This window comes from Lepisma saccharinum, chromosome 8 (assembly GCF_977018435.1).
Source record: "Lepisma saccharinum chromosome 8, izLepSacc3.1, whole genome shotgun sequence".
NCBI classification, from domain to species: Eukaryota; Metazoa; Arthropoda; class Insecta; order Zygentoma; family Lepismatidae; genus Lepisma; species Lepisma saccharinum.
The window spans coordinates 37,090,177-37,107,386 of NC_139236.1; the positions used below are offsets into that span (position 1 = coordinate 37,090,177).

At 38.7% G+C, this 17,210-nt stretch overlaps 1 protein-coding gene across 1 annotated transcript in view; it reads right to left on the reverse strand.

Moving 5' to 3' along the window:
• Positions 1–17,210, reverse strand: part of LOC145991733 (glutamate receptor 1-like) — a 682,690-nt gene that overhangs the window by 78,999 nt on the left and 586,481 nt on the right. The window contains exon 10 of the mRNA XM_083127787.1: positions 11,211–11,348. Within this exon, the coding sequence (XP_082983913.1) occupies positions 11,211–11,348 (138 nt within the window). The remainder of the gene's footprint in view (positions 1–11,210; positions 11,349–17,210) is intronic.

Consider the following 17,210-nt stretch of genomic DNA (forward strand, 5'->3'; position numbering starts at 1 on the left):
ATTTCTCTTATAATTGTTTCATTGTATATTAATAGAAACCACGTATGTCAAAAATAGACGCATTCTTTCTGTGAAAAATCCCATGTTTCGCACATCGTGCTTCTCCATTTTCTGTTACTTGGACATTCACTTGGAAGTTAAAACTTAGCTTTGTGTGTTTGTTTTCACGTGCATGTGTGTGAGAAGAGTGGTGTGCACGTGTGTCCGATATTTTTCTGGGTATTATTATCGTTCAAAGCATTAATGTAATTGTAAAATATGGAATTTACTGTAATGCAAGGACTGAAAATATAAACCCAGTCCGTCAGGTTCGTTCCCAAACAACATTAAATAGTGGAACGTAACGTGGACCGAGTATTTTTCCATGTCGAGAACATGAGACATTACGATCAACAATCTTCATCTCGTATTTCTCTTTGGCATCACTACTCAATTTACAGAGATGTATACCCGTGACTGGTATACAAGCCGCAGAATTGCAATGCTAGTTGGGTTGTCTAATCACAAGGCGCTTGGTGGTCAAACATGGATGGCTTGCTTCAGTGCTTCTTCAATAGGGTCGTTACAACCCAGAATTGTCCGTGACTGTACGTCGGTTTGTCAGTCTATCCATCGATGCCAACTATCGGTAGCTCGGGAAAGACCCGTAGCGAGGAATAGGCTGGGGTGACTGAAGCCTGGTCGCCATTAAAAGTTTTTTAATTTTTTTTTTAAAAAAAAGGAAAGAAAACAGTGAGAATATGAAACTATGAAATTAACACTTTTCATAGGTATACAGGGTGTATCATAAGTAATAGCGCAAACTGAAAGTTAAAAGTACACGATACTAGAAGAAAAAAAAGTCTCAGTAAACATGGGTCTGCAAACGAGCCGTTTTCGAGATAATTTCGAATTTATGGTTACAAGCCGCTACTGACTTCATTGTTTGTAAACATCGTCCTAGTTGGTAAAATGCTAATAATGTGTGCGAATGTGTGGTTAGCGAGTTCCGAGTTTTGCTCTTTGTTTACAAAACAGAACATTTCCGAGAGGTGGTGTTGTAATCAAACAGGATGGATACAATCAGTACAGAGAATTTTACATGCTTGTAACCAATTCCGAAATGGACCGGGGCTGTTCGGTAGAATTCGAAACTCAATGCGGAATCTCGTACAGTATTGTATCCAGATTCAAGGACGACACTTTGAACACCTCCTTTAACAGGTACGAGTGTACAGTAATTGTAACATGTAACATACTAACGTTTGTTAAAGTAAGTAGAATGTTCAATAAAAGCAATGAGATCTCCAATGACTTTCGTTATTGTATTATTAGCATTTTACCAACTAGGACGACGTTTACAAACAACGAAGTTAGTGGCGGCTTGTAACCACACATTCGCAATTATCACGAAAACGGCTCGTTTGCATACCCATGTTTACTGAGACTTTTTTGCTTCTATTATCGAGTACTTTCAACTGTGTCAGTTTGCGCTCTTACTTACGATACACCCTGTATTCTTGTAACACAGTGCTGGAATTTTTTGTTTCCTAAAATAGGAGTAATAGTAAGTGTTTAAATATTTTCTTTAGATACTAAGATGTAACTGAAATATTATGCTTGACTTTTTTTAATCGGAAATGGAAATTACGAATTTTTAAATGTAATTATATTATTTGTAATGAGTTTTTGTTTCCTCATTTTAAAAATCTGTAGGATGTAGGTAAATTTCACAAACTTACAAAAGACGCCGGTGCTTGGTAGTGTGGTGGTTGTACCAAACAACAATCCTGCCTAGGGTACCATAATGTCTAAACATGTGACTTTTCCAAAATGACATAAACAAATTTTCTGAATGGTGTAAGCGATGGAAACTGTCCATAAACTCTTCGAAATGCTCTTACATAACAATTTCATTGAAACAAAACATTCTTGAAGGTAATTATACACTCACCGACATCCCTCTAGCAAAAGAAGCACAATATCGAGATCTAGGTAGCCATAGATTCTAAACTAACCTTCGATAATCACATATCAACCACCACAAAAAAAGCAATGCGTATGCTAGGCTTACTTTACAGATTCATCGAAATCCAGAACCCAAAAGCACTTTCCATTTACTTCAAAACTTTTGTGTCCCCCATTCTAGAATACAGTTCACCCATCTGGAACATGGCTGCCCCTTCTCATACCTCCAAGATCGACAATGTTCTCAGCTTTTTCCTCTCCATCGTTCGATATAGAGTGCCGGTCCTGAGACGCCTACCTAAGAGAGATCTGCTTGTAAACTTAAACATAAATACTTCAGAATCACGTAGATACGTTGCAGATATGAAATTACTACATAAGATCATTAATCGAAACCTAAGATGCAGCATCCCACTTCTCTCCCTCAGAGTGCCCAGACATAAAACACGGGGCAAGGAGACTTTCCAGACTGCAACTCCCAGACTATCACTCATGCAACGTTCATTATTCCATAGGCTACCGAACCAATTCAATATCATCTGAAACCAAGTAGATATTTTCAGTTCATATTCGTCTTTTATCAACAACTTAGAAAAAAATGTACATAAGTAATGCATTGTGAAAGTAATCTGTTTACCTTGGTACTGTCTTGGTTTGTTTATGTTTATATTTAAGTTTCTATTTTGTTTATTTTATTTTATCTTGTTTCGTGTGTTCTTTTTAACACTACTGTACTGTTTTACTGTTGTGTCTTTCCGGTTTAAAATGGCTTCTGCTGTACTGGAAATTGCAATTAATAAATAAGTAAATAAATAAATAAATACTAGCTCTAGTGACGACATAGCTCAACGCAACATACGCTAGCTCTCTATTGGCTCGCATGTGTGTCCATGAGAGACAACAACCGATCAAAAGTAACCCTTTTACATTTATTAAACTTTTAAACATGGCGATCTAAAACTTTTCTCCAATTGGAGACCTGTCGTGACATAAATTATTTTTTTATAGTCATGTCCAACTGTTAATGGGTGGAAATAATTGGAAGTCAACATTCGATACATTTTTTAAGTTGTGATATCTGCGAAATCATTCGAACAATACATACGCATACAATTCGACGAGTTGATACAACTGTGAATTATCAATTTGATAACCTGACCTGGCATTTCGATCTGAGTGCCTTTCTATCACGGTCAAACAATTGCCAGCCAAACATAAAAGTGCTTCTAATCTTTAATATCCTACAATTCAATAAAGTTTCAAATTTGCTGTACCGAATCGACTGTGTAAAGTAATATGATAACTCAATTCTACAATTCCCCCCCCCCCCGATTTATCAATTCAGTTGCCTATTAATGTTCAAGAATCGAACCACACGATAACTTTCGATTGCTCGTAACTCACTAAGAATATATATAATTTCGTGGATCGAAAGAGATACCAGGTGCTACTGTCATGTGATACTTTATACAATGATCGACCAATACTGTTTGTTGAGTTGAAAATCACCCATTTGGAAAACAAAATAGAGCATCATGATTACATTCATTTTTTTCTGCACTTGAACTACATGTGTGAGTGCAAGGATTGCAGAAACAGTGCAAAGTTATGAATCCAGTACAAAAATAGTTTCCGCGGCTTATTACCGAAAGACGACAAAAATTGTCGTTTATTTTTGAACATCCCTCGTACATTATAACATCCTCCTCATTCAAGCATACACAATAGAACAAGTAGAGGTCTATACGGAACATCTCATTATCGAAGTTATTCTCTTGATTACGTAATAGGGGAGGTAGTTAATTAGTAGCATCACAGAGTCCTGCAGCCTAATCACCATGCTGTTCATTTGCTAGTAAACCATTATTAGTAATAATCCTAGTGTCCGTAATAGTGTATGCACCGGTCACTGGCCTCTGTGAAGGAGAGATAACACCTGTCGCGTAAAAGAGATGCGTTTTGTTTGCGTAATTAAAGTCCTACAAGATGGTTGTTTCAGAAAATGGACAGTAGGTGACTCGAGTGTTCTTTCAATCGTCTTCAACTATCTTCTGAACTGTTTCAAGTTTATTGTTCAAAGAAGTTTAGTTTAAGTGGACTGCGTTAAATATATCAATAGTATAACTTTGCATGCTCATATTCACACACTCGTACACAAACGATAAGAATTTACAATAATACTTAGAGATTATTCTTTCATGTTTCTGTATTATGTGCTAAGTACAACTCGTAGCACAGATACATGTATGTACATACATTTGTCTGTGCTTATAACCTTAGCTGTTACCACACGAATACATTTTTTAAACCTCGGATATTTCCTTGATTTAATTCGTATGAGAAATTTACCCTCTGTACAACGAGTTTTAATCAAGATATTCTTTGCTTTCATTTGCGAGTGTTCGTTTCCTGCTTTGTTCTTAATGATACAATCTAATCAAATACATGAAGCTTGAAATGACGTCATGCTGTAAGGCTGCTGTATTTAATAAGGTTTCAGCTGTGTTCGATAAATTTGATATTTGATTAAAATTCACATCTCTTTACATAACGCCCAGCTATTGTATTTTGTTTTTCATGTCATTTACCGTCGCTTTTATGACATTTTAATAATCGCTACGAAGAAACGGCGAGATAAAATTGATGATATGACACTCACAAAGAACATCCATACTCAGGCGGAGACTCTACCAGGGAACGTCTGTGGCGAGATCGATAGTTGGTAACTTAAACGGTAAACACCAGGTTCAATACTTATTGTGTCCTAATTAAACGACAGTTACAGCATCCGAATAATACTTGTGATGAGCATTAAAATCTTAAGAAAAATATTAGTCCTAGTCCTAGGCTATGAATAGAAATAAATTAACCAACTCCTAAGAAATCAGGTTGCCAACTCATAAGAATTCAGGTTGCGAACTCATAAGAAATCAGGTTGCCAACTCATAACAAAACAGGTTGCCAACTCATAACATAGCAGGTTGCCAACTCATAAGAAATCAGGTGGCCAACTCATAAGAATTCAGGTGGCCAACTCATAAGAAATCAGGTGGCCAACTCATAAGAAGTTAGGTTGCCAACTCATAAGAAATCAGGTTGCCAACTCATTAGAAATCAGGTTGCCAACTCATAAGAAATTAGGTTCCAACTCATAAGAAATCAGGTTGCCAACTCATAAAAAATCAGGTTGCCAACTCATAAAAAATCAGGTTGCCAACTCATAAGAAATTAGGTTCCAACTCATAAGAAATCAGGTTGCCAACTCATAAGAAATCAGGTTGTCAATTCATAAGAAATCAGGTTGCCAACTCATAAGAAATCAGGTTGCCAACTCATAAGAAATCAGGTGGCCAACTCATAAGAAATCAGGTTGCCAACTCATAGGATCTTAGGTTACCAACTCACAAGAAATCAGGTTTCCAACTCCAGAATCACCATCATCATCTCACTGATGTCAATAATTCTATTTACAATTTCTGATCGATTTATCTCCTGGATTTTATTCTCTAGACTTCAGGGTTCGCAGTTAGCCAAGGTAGCCAAGAATATACGCTCCTGGTTTGTGGAATTAATATGTCATTGGAAACTATCTCTGATCTGAAATGGGAGAACACAGTGGAATCGTAAAAAGAAGATAATTCATAGGAGAACCCGCGTCTTGTACATAAACGTCAGTCACAGCTTTGCTTTGGTAAGATGGCATTCTTCTGTAGTAGACTCGGAATGCGTCGCCGGATTTGTATGTGTGTGCGTGGCTATTAGGTAATGAAAAGGACCTGCTAAGGTCGATGACGAACCTCAGAACAGACCACGAAGGCCCTCTTTCCGAAGACCGTCGGCACTGGAGTATGAAAAGGGGGGGGGGGAAGACAGTGGATGAAAGAAAGTAGTGAAAAGAAAGTGGTGGGATGGAGAAAGAAAGGGGGAGAGTGGAGGTTTCTCTTGCTGTCCTGGGCCTCTGACCTTTAGGTTTGTGTTTGCGTGGAGTACCGGGTTGCGGAGGTCACAGGCGGGCTTAGGACTGAAGAGAACCTTTCTTTCAGGCTTCGTTGAATAGGGGTAAAGGTCACGCTGGATTCCGCACTGGGAAATCATGAAATTGAATGCTTGTCTTTGTGTGGAGAGAGAAGAGACAAGGAGGTATATATTTACAAACAAATTTCTTTCCGTAATAATCTTCTCGTAACCTTTCATCGAAATTATCTTCAAGGAGAATAGATGAGATGAGCTGAAAAGAGTTTATGCGTTGAAATAATCAGTCCTGTCCTAAGTGGAGGCGATGCACACGTACGTTAGAAGCTGCTGAAAATCTTGGCACCATTTGCTCTTCCCCCAAGAGCTCATGCTATTGTCCGTAACGTTCACTTTTACGCCAATTAAAAATTGAACGTTAGATGTCCCTAGTGTAGGTTTTAACCTTTTTGCTTTGGGGGAGATGCTCACTGATAGTGGAGTATTGTGATTTCATTTTGGGAGGTGGGTTTTGCTTGGGTATGCAATTGTAGTTACGAATTAGTAAACTATTGCCTGGCGGTCTCAAGTACCTTAGAACATTGCTTCTAACCCAGGTCATCAAATCTTATGATAACGATTATAGTACGGTCGCAAATGCTCATAGCGCAAATAAATATATAGTGTTCTATTCTATTCACTTACTATACAGTAAAACCTCGTTAATCCGGACCCAGATAAGCCGGACTTCGCTTAATCCGGACAGGCAAAAGACAAAAAGAGAAGAGAAGCAGCATGCAAGATTTTGAATGTGGCTAGAAGTCAATCGCATTCGTCATATTGCTCCGTAACGGCTAACAATACGAACATCCAACGTCCATGGGAGAACTTCCCAAAGAAAAGGCAGTCAACCACTGATGAAATTCTGTTTCCTGCAGACTTGCCTATGCCCTTTAAGTACACCATAATAAACGTGTTTTGTTGCTATAAACGGAGTTTTTCTACTGCTCTTTTAGGTTATTTCAGTTAATCCGGACTTTTCGTTAAACCGGTCAACTTATCTCTCCGATTAGTCCGGATTAACGAGGTTTTACTGTATATACATTCTATGACAACCAAAACTCGTACACCAAAAGAGCTATCGAACAAATAGCACCGAAAACTTGACCAACTATCTATTGGCAAATTCAAATTTAATGTCCATATAATCTACCTACAAATTTATTGTTAACTCTTTAACACGTGTTAGATATGAGCACTATGCCATGAAAACTTAAGTGGAAAACAGCCTGCTGTTGTCTCGGATTGGTGAAGTTGGTCAGTTGAAGAATGGTGTCCCCTTTTTAATCGACAAAGCTGGTGTACCATGTGCTTTCAATTTCATTTTCTTTGAAGATGATACAAACATACCTGACAGGGAAAAATATAATTTTCTATTTTAGGGAATGATATTTTTGTGTGCGGGGAGGGCAATTCCCGACCTCCCCTGTTAATTCGTGCTCTGGATGTCCCTTTCCGCTGTTAATAAGCCCTGAATTACAATAAAATTAAAATCTATCGGAAGATTGAATTTTGATTCATAGATGGCAAGACAAGGTCATATTTACGTTTCTGTTTATAAAAATCATAAGAAGCAAGAAAATGATCACCATCTTATATTTTTTAGTTGTAATTATAAAAGCTTGCGAACAACATGCTGATAAGAATATGCATCTCGAATTGAAATCCTGTACATAAGCAACCACCTAATGGATTCCTAACAAAATATTATTGGTTGGCCCTACTTTAAGATATTTAAGAGGCTTACTTTAGTCTGCCCAGAAGAAATGTTGTTGTTGAAGTGGTCTGGTGCGGGGCACATCCATCTGGTAATTTCTATCTAAACCTGGCCCACCTAACCTAACTACATGTGCATTATTAGAACTAAGCGGAATTGTAGGTTAGGAGCGGCAGATTTAGAGATCTTAGCAGTTAGTTTTAGTGATTGTTAGCAGCTGGATGTGTCCTCAAATACAGGATAGTGAAACAAAAGTGTCTTTATCACAATATGGCGGTTAAGTCCAGAATCATTGACGTTTTGAAAACAGCAAGAGACTTGGTAGAATCAATTGTTATATCATATAAGATATGTTCAGTGGAGTTTCATATCAAGCATCAACAAATTTCATCATCGTCATCGTCATCGTCATCGTTTCATTGAAAATTCCTGTCATGGCGAAGCTGCCACCGAGATAAGAGTATCAATGTACAGTCGTGGACAGAAATTCTCCCCTATAAGCCTACTTGTATTAAGGCTCTTTGCGGGAAGTATTTTTTCAACTGTACAACGTATTCGGTTAACGTTTGGAGTAATTTTATTCAACGCACCTCACTAATTCTACCTCGTCAAGGTGCTCCCAGCTCGGCCCTTTTAATTTAGAACTGGGTTTCAAGTTCAGCTGTTAGGAAGGGAAAATAAACTAACAAAGGACTTAAATTTAACGGTGTAACTCAACTGTTAGCATATGCACATGATGTAGACTTGCTAGTGGATGGTGTAAACACAATTAAGAATAATACTAAAGTATTTTCAAAGCAGCTAAATAGATAGGTTTGGAAGTTAGCAATGAGAAAACTAAACATATGCTTACAGGTCGAAACCAAGTGATAGGTAAAATCAAAATCTAATTAGTGATAACAATTCGTTTGAACAAGTTTCCAAATTCAAATACTTAGGAGTAATACTAAGAAATGAAAATGACATTAAAGAGGAAATAAAAAGTAGGCTTCATTCAGGAAATGCGAATTACTTTTCTCTTCATAAACTTTTCTCTTCTCTATAATATCTAAAAAACTAAAAGTTAAAATATCCCAAATTTTGCCTGTAGTATTATATGGATGCGAAACTTGGTCCCGTACATTGAAAGAGGAACATAAATTAAGAGTATTTGAAAATGAAATCCTTAGAAAAATATTTCGACCTAATAGGAATGAGGAGACAGGTGATTGGAGAAGGTTACATAATTTAGAACTACATAATTTGTATTTATTTCCAGATATTATTAGAATGATTAAATCAAGAAGACTTAGGTGGACAGGCCATGTGGCACGAATGGGAGAGGAAAGAGGAGTTGACAGGATTGTTGTTGGGAAACCTGATGGTAAGAGACCTGTAGGAAGACCAAGACGAAGATGTAGGGATAACGTTGAGATGGACCAAAAGGATATCGGTAGGGATGGAAAAGAATGAATAGATCTTGTTCAGAATAGGAACATATGGAAGGCCTATCTCGCTGCAGCCATAAACCTTCGGGTTTAAGAAGGCTAGAGAGTTAGTTAGTTACTTTCAAGTTCAGAGTAAGCCTTGCGACGACGTACGTGCACGAGTTAGACACAGATATCTCCAACCGTTTGTCTAGAAAGTTGTTACAGTGGGCAATGGGTATGTTACAAGGGTAAGGTAATTCCAACAATGGACCGTTTGGAGAACATTTATAGCTTTACAGATCTGCAATAGTAACTTTAAAAGGTCACGGAAGTTTACACTATGAAATGAGTCTGCTACAGCAATCCGTACGAACGAGTAAGTAGTTTCAACGACAAATACATTCATTTATGCAAGGACAAAATTGAAATTTTTACAAGTTTAAAGATCGTCGATGTTATTTTCGTAGCTTTTTGTAGGTTCACATTTAAAAAAATTCATGGCTCGAGGGGGGCCCATGGCCGACATGGCCCCTCCCCTGGGTACGGGCCTGGTAGGATGCCTCTTATTGGCGGAGACGCGAAATAAGTACCTGCCACAGGATGAGAAAGACTTTCGTTCGGGCCAGAGTGGATATGCCTTTCTTCCATGCTTAAAATAGTTAATCCTTTTCCATCCATTGTATATACTCATTTATTGCAAACATGGGAATATTCCACCCACTGCTAGTTCTTTCGTGCGATCAGAGATGGCGTTGCCAATCGGATATCACCATTATCTCACTTTGGCTGCAGAGTGGGATATGTCCCGTTTCCTGCAGCCCCTTTATTTTCATCTTTTAACGAAGGTATTCTATGAATACGGTATCGTACCATGCGACAATATCACGTAGATTTTGTAGAGTGGTTCTAAGATGTTTCACAGAGAGCAAAACAATTTGTCATATCTTCAAAGTCCTGAGAAATACATTGGAGCAATCGAACTTAAAATTTGAGGCAATATAATATATCTTCTCAACATATCATGAATTGAAATTTTCTCGTCCGCGAAAGCAGTCCTTTTGTTTTCGCCCTGATCTCAGTTACTTTTGTGGTTGTTGAGGCTGCTACAAAGATATTAAAGAGTCAACTGCCCCATGTACTCCTCTATGAGTACACTGAACCAACTGAGTGCTGGTAAGTGAACGAACAGTCAACTTAACGAATATGCATTAAGTTTAAGTGTCGCTAGTATCGCGAAATGGGTTTTGGTAGATTTGATTCGAGAGAATCAACTATGGAACCTTCTATTAGGGCAGTGGTTCCCAAATCTTTTTTCGTTTCGCTGCGCCCTTAGTGTATCAAGGATTTTCCGCGGTGCCCAAGTCAGAATGTAATCCTATATAACAATTGCAACGCTCAGTATGGTTAGGTTGCTTGCCTTAAGTTAAAAAAATAAACACATAATTTAAATTCAGAAACATTTTACATGTAAAGAGTACTAAATAAGCACATATTTGGATTGATGCGATGGTCCGATTCTAAAACCCTGTGTAGACTAACAAGCAAGTGTCATTTCAGTGAAAATATTGGAACATTTCGCGGCGCACACTTTGGAAACTACTGTATTAGAGTATACTTGATTCTGAGAATGATTCATGGTTTGTGAATTCTGTGTTCGATTCTGGAATTAGGAAATAGATCCTGGATTTAAAAAAATCTTGCGCACAGACTTAACATGCTTGCTTACAATTAAAATTCGATTCATGCATTCTATCTGTAATTCTGGTACTGTTCGAGATTCATTCCGGTAGTCGGGAGCGAATTCAAGATGCTCTTACGAATTACTAATCGAGATTCATTTACGGGAGTGGATTCATTTACGGAATTATTAAATGAAAATTTGGTTACCAGTTTATTGAATCACGATACTAAACTCTCGATGTACGAGTCAAGTAGTGAATTCTGAATTCAGTACTCATTAGTTTCAGGACAAGGTATTTTGATGGGAAATGAAATATCCATACTAATAAAAAGCGCAAGGAAATGGAACAAGAATATATATCTGAGACGGAAACAAGAAAGGCAAATAGATCTTGTTACAGACTTCATGCTACAAGTTTCTACATGAAATATGATCCATTTCTTACCTTTGCCCTGGTGGCTTCTATCTGTGACTTGTAGCAGAATTCCAGAAGCGCCACTCCCATTGCTAGGATGAGTCCACCAATGAGGATGTAGAAGATTCCAGCGACGTTGCTTAGGGATAATTCGTTCCTGGATGCGTCCTGGAAGAAGATGAGAAATAGTTGGAAATGGATAATGAAAGCAGGATTTTAACACTTGACATGGCCGCAGTGATCTTTTGGATGAACAGGATATCGTACACTGTAATCTCAAAAATCATTTTTCCAGTTAGACCTTTGGAATGTTCATTAGTTGGACATCTTGAGTAAAATAGTAACCCCCTTTCGAGGTTGGAGCTCCATTCTATGTCTGATAACTGGCAATCCAATTTTGATTGATTACAAACTCTTGAACGAACTGATTACGTGACTGGCAACTGGACGAGGAGTTAGTTTTGTTTCTAAATTGCTTTTTATGTACAGATGGGCTAATTGGGACTAGACATACAGTTTCAAGTGGGATATGAACTACTATGTGCCTCCACTGGGTATCGAACCCGGTACCCATTGATTGCAAGGCCATCGAGGAAGCGAACTGGTTGAGGAATGACGGACTAACAGTAAAAAGTACTACTGGTAATCGTGTGAAGAGTCAGTATTTACAATGAAAACCATCATTATCTTAAACACGTCTCTAACATTTGTGTTTACAGTGTTAATTCAGTTCCGATATCAATAATAAAACACTATCTTTAGCAAATGGTCAGTAAAAAGGGGGGGGGGGGTATCTGACTGCCCGTGTTCGATACTGGAATGGGTGATCACAGAGAGGGATTTTTTTTCCCTTCAATGAGGCTCTGGCATTCACCCAGCCACTCACTGCAAAGAGGGAGTAAAGACAACAAGAGCGTTTTGCTGATCACATCACCTACAAGATGGTCGAAATTCGGAATCTATCTGACATTGCCTCCGCAACAAAAGTGTGCATGTCGCTATGCGATGCACATGGAATAACTTCATCTTTTTAACCCTTCGTAAGTTTTTAGTATAAAAACAGATGAAATATTAGTATAAATGTGACAAATATATCTTTGGAAGACCCACCTTTCTGCCATCTGGCAGAACTGAAAGACAAGTTCGGCGCTGAAACTGGCCAAACGAGCTTATGTATATAAGTTTGAGAATTCACAGATTTTTCAGCTCACAAAGTATCATTAAGAGAAATAACAAATATTTGATCGATTGCTTTATGTCTTAGAGATATAGTGGCAAACCGAAATGATTTGTGCTGCCTTGAACTAGAATCTGATAACGTTAAACTCCTCACAATTTTAAATCTACATTTTAAATAATTCTCTAATAATCGGCAGGTCACACTGGATCGATCATTATCTCTCACTGACAGACAGACGGGTCGAACAAATTTGAGTTCCGCTATTATGGCAGTCCCAACCTGAAGCTCTGGTAGACGAGCCTCCTTTATTGCACAAAGCGAGAGCAACTTCGCGTTCTGACGTCATACTAGGAACGCCTACGTTGCTAGGTTAGGTCTGATAGGTTTGGTTCCCTTAGCATAAATACACGGTAAATGTATTGTTTATGATAAAATAATTAAGCCTAACAAGCATTCCGTGGTGACGTTAGAACGCAAAGTTGCTCCCGCGTTCTGCGATAAGGGAGACCCCTGGTAGACGCCGATGGTTGATACGAATTCACACCACCACAACATGACTTCAAACCGAGTAATTCTTTGTCAATGGATGTGCTCAAATCGGAACTCGATCTTGGTAATGTTATCGAGACGAGAAGAGAGAATGTCACCACGTCTTCTCTGGTTTCGTATGTGAGAAACTATGTACAGTGACCGGCAATAAAATTGGGACACCGAGATCCTGAAATACTCGCTTTCGTGTAAGGTGTTATGCGTGTTGCCTAACTCTACGGCTGTGGTAGAAGTTGCCATTGCAAATTTGCTATTACAATCTACTTATGGCAGCAGTAACTACAGAGTTACCACCATTTCAGGATAGGTGCCCCATTTTGATTGCCTCCGACTGTAGGCGTACCTTTCTAGATTTCGTCTCGAGTTGAAAATTCCTCTCATTCTCAGTCTCGTCTCGTTCCCCTCTCTGTCTCGAAGTGCAAGTCTCAGCCCTATTTTGAGTTTTCAAATGTTGTACTCGTAGTATGAGCAACAAAGAGCAGGGTAAAGGGCGGACAGATGGCGCAGGGGGAGTGATGGCGCATCACGTGACTAGCAGAGAAGGAGCAGGTCACTGGCGCCACTCTTCCACAGTTTTGAAGATACATGACGAACGAGTGAGCGTTGTGTTCCCGATAAATTAGATACCGGAGATACTACAAGAGTTTTACGTCGTCAGGACATAGCTGGTAAGTGAAATAAATTTATTACACTATCTTGTAAGCATCATAGATCTCACCTTCGGGAAGCTTGTCCATTGCACTTCCATATTTGTTTTGTATATTCAGGTCAGTGTTGCCATCTGGTGAGTGTTTGTAAAAACATTCATCTCAACGTTGTGGGGTAAGATGGCGCAATGTTGAGTGGGCAGATAACGGCGCTTTTTTTACATTTACATGAAAGTTTACAAGATCAGTAATCTGATACGGAGTCTGATACTATCGTTTTATCACTCATGAACCAAATGTTCTACTCGTTTCATTACCTCAGCCTTTACTCTTTTCACTTGTTTTACAGACATATGCCAAGAACGCTCCAGGGAACAACGGAAGACATCTTGGACGGAGGAAGACTTCAGAAAGATGCACAGCGTATGATTAACGAGAAGATGAAAGTGCGGGAAGCGAGTCGACAATTCCACAAATCAGAGTCTACCTGTGAAGGCGACTTCTTTTGCCGGATTTAAGGCTACCGGTTCATGTTCACCTCCGCTTATTGAGTTTGTGTTTTGGTTGTAGGTCCATGTTATGCACAGGAGGCTGAATGGGACTGGACCTACAGTTTAAAATGGGATCCGAACCACTTGTGCCTCCACCCGGTATTGAACTCATCCTCGCTTATGTTCTCTGACAGCAACGAATCTGTTACCGAAAATGTATGAGTGCCTACAGCTGTAACAAGGTTCGTAATGGGTTTCCTTACTTAATGTCAGTCTCTGAATCTCATTAGAGAGTTTGGTAAACTCTTACGTGTGACATTTGAAACAATTACCTAAACTATTTTTTTCCACTGTGCGATTTACTGTACCAAGCATATATCCATCTAATTAGGTTATATATTTTGGTTAACGTAATTGTTAATATAATCCATTACTAGCAAATGTTTTCGATGAGTTTCCTGTCGTAGTCTCGTCTCCATTTTACAGAGGTTTGTCTCGTTATCGTTCTCGGTCTCGTCTCGGCCTGTCGTGTTCTCGTCTCCCGGTACCATACCTACTAGGTCTATCGCCGGCATGCTTTACCATCCTACTTTCGTTCATCCGCACTTCACGCATCAAATTTGTATGCGCTACGCAGGATTAAACTTCAATAGCCGGACCCTGTGGCCGAGTGGTTTGAACATAGCGCTGCGACGCCAAGGGTCCCGGGTTCGAATCCCGCTCGGGCTTGCTTGTTTGTGAATGTCCATTCATCAATTTCATCACACATCCCCATCTTCGCAAATTAGCCAAGAGGCACAAAACGCGAAGTAAAATAAACTAAATCAATCAATCAATAAATAGGCCTACAGAGCAGTGGCAACGTTTGCTCCCCCTCCCATTCTTAATCTCCCATCGGCATCTTTTGCAGGAGGAAGACCTTACTTTTCTTTTCTTTCCGCATTTGCTTTTCCGGGGTCGAGGGTGCCGACCTGCGACTTTGGACACGTCAGCGGGACTTGAGTGATAGCATCCCTCAGTTATTTTAGCTCCTCCCCATTTATTATTCAGCGGCGGAACGAGTAAAAAATCACTTCGGGGTGGTAGACCGTGAGATGGCGGAGTGGGGTTACGTACAGGCAGCGCCTCGGCGGGCCTTAGGCCGTTAAAGCGATGGTCTGTATATATTATGCAGTAGCCGGGGGCCATCAAAGAAAGAGAGATACCCAAAAGCGCTCAAGATAGAGGCAATACTCGAAAGAAACGAATTGATGGTTCATTTTCGTTGTGCTTTTCTGCCGAAATGTCGTTCTTTTTAAAAAAAAATTCTGTATCTATAAAGCATATACGTCAAGGTAAACGCCGAAATTTTACTGATAAAATTAATAAAGTATTTTTGCTAGAGTAAACCCTTGAAAATAAGAAAGTCAAGCTAGGCTGGCAAGAAACTACAAGGTGAAGCCTTACTCTGCATGTTGCTTCAAGTCATGGAGGCAAGGCCTACATACATTCACGATATACGCCATTGTGGAGATGATGTGATCAGCACCACGCTCCAGCACCATTTACCCTTGGATACCTAAGAGGTTGGGTGAACCCCAGAGCCGCCTTATGCAAGGACATTGTCTAAGAGATTCACTGTCACACTGCTAACTGGAGCAACTCACACAGGTAGTAGAATTATAACTAACTTTTAGATATTTGAACAGCAACTGTCCAAAATTTCGAAAAGACCAAACAGTTGCAACCATGCTATCGTATTCAGGATACGAAAGAGCAGATGTTCTCTGAGAACAAATAGACAATGGTGCATATAATTATGAGCCTTTTTCTCTGGTTGTATTAAGTATGTACTGCAAGTGGACTTTCTAAGACAATGTTACTTTTGGCACTAAATGCCGCCTTCCACTTTATAATTCATCCCTTATCTTTCTTGTTTGCACATTACACTGGACAACAAATTTTAACTTTTTCTCTTGTTAAATGGAAAAGAAAAGGTGATTCTGATAGTATTTTTTTCCGCTGATTTCAAATCTGTTTACAGTTTTCTGTATTTGGTTCAGAGTTTTTGTAATACACTTTTATTTGTAATGAAATAACATTGCTTTAATATAACTAATATACGTTACATATTCTGTAGCCTATATTGACCATAAATGTATTTATAAAGAAATTTCGGTTGTATTAAGCTAAGTTTGATTTAAATCAACTTTATCTTCAGATAGGGCAATCGCAAACTGGACCTGCAGATTGAATTTGGATCCTAACAAGGCCTCAAAATGAGATCGAATACGAGACTCCTTAAGAGAGTAGTTCTCTATCCCCCTGGTTGCCCATCCAAACAAGTTTAAGAAATATATATTTACGCTCCAGAAAAGTATGCATGTTCAATAAATCAGTATAGACCTAATCTACTTTTTACTCACGTTTTTTTACTTTTCACAGAATAATGACTATCTATTCCAGCCCTGAACACCTATTTTTGTGAAACAATAATCTCTAGAACATAGAAGCCAGCTTGTCTCCTTGTTAGAGTGCGATAAATTGTTTACATAAAACAGGGCAAGTGTAACAAAATTAGAAAGGCTTCTCGGTGAGGTGAGGTTCACTGTAATTCGCTTCTCCCAACTGTAACTTCTGGATCCACCACAGACTCACCGCAAATATAACAAAAAATGTTTGATTGGTTAACACACTTATGAGGCATTTTTAAAATATATACACACTTCACATAACACAAAATATGCACAAATTATAGCCAACACACGTATTTATGTCACAAACGTAAGAGAACGGGATTTCAACAATAATGTTACCATTGCTGTATATCCTAATGATAAAAGACCAGTATTTTATCATTGCTGTCATCAATGATTGACTTGCGGATAATCGTCTTAGCAAAGCAAGTGACTTTTGTTCACGTTCACTCATAATGCCTGTACTTTACCTACTGTAATAGAGCTTATAAAAATGGGGTTCAAGGAGAAAAAATAGGAACGCGTTACAAAACAAAATGGAGCCCGATAGAGAAATACTGACTTCATATTCAGAATCAGCACACCAATAAACATAATAATCAGTGAAAATTATTCATTTAACAAAATCATTGTTGACCAATGTTATCAAGACCTCTAGGCTGAGATAAATTCTGAATGTTCATGACGATTTTAATAAAATAATTAAA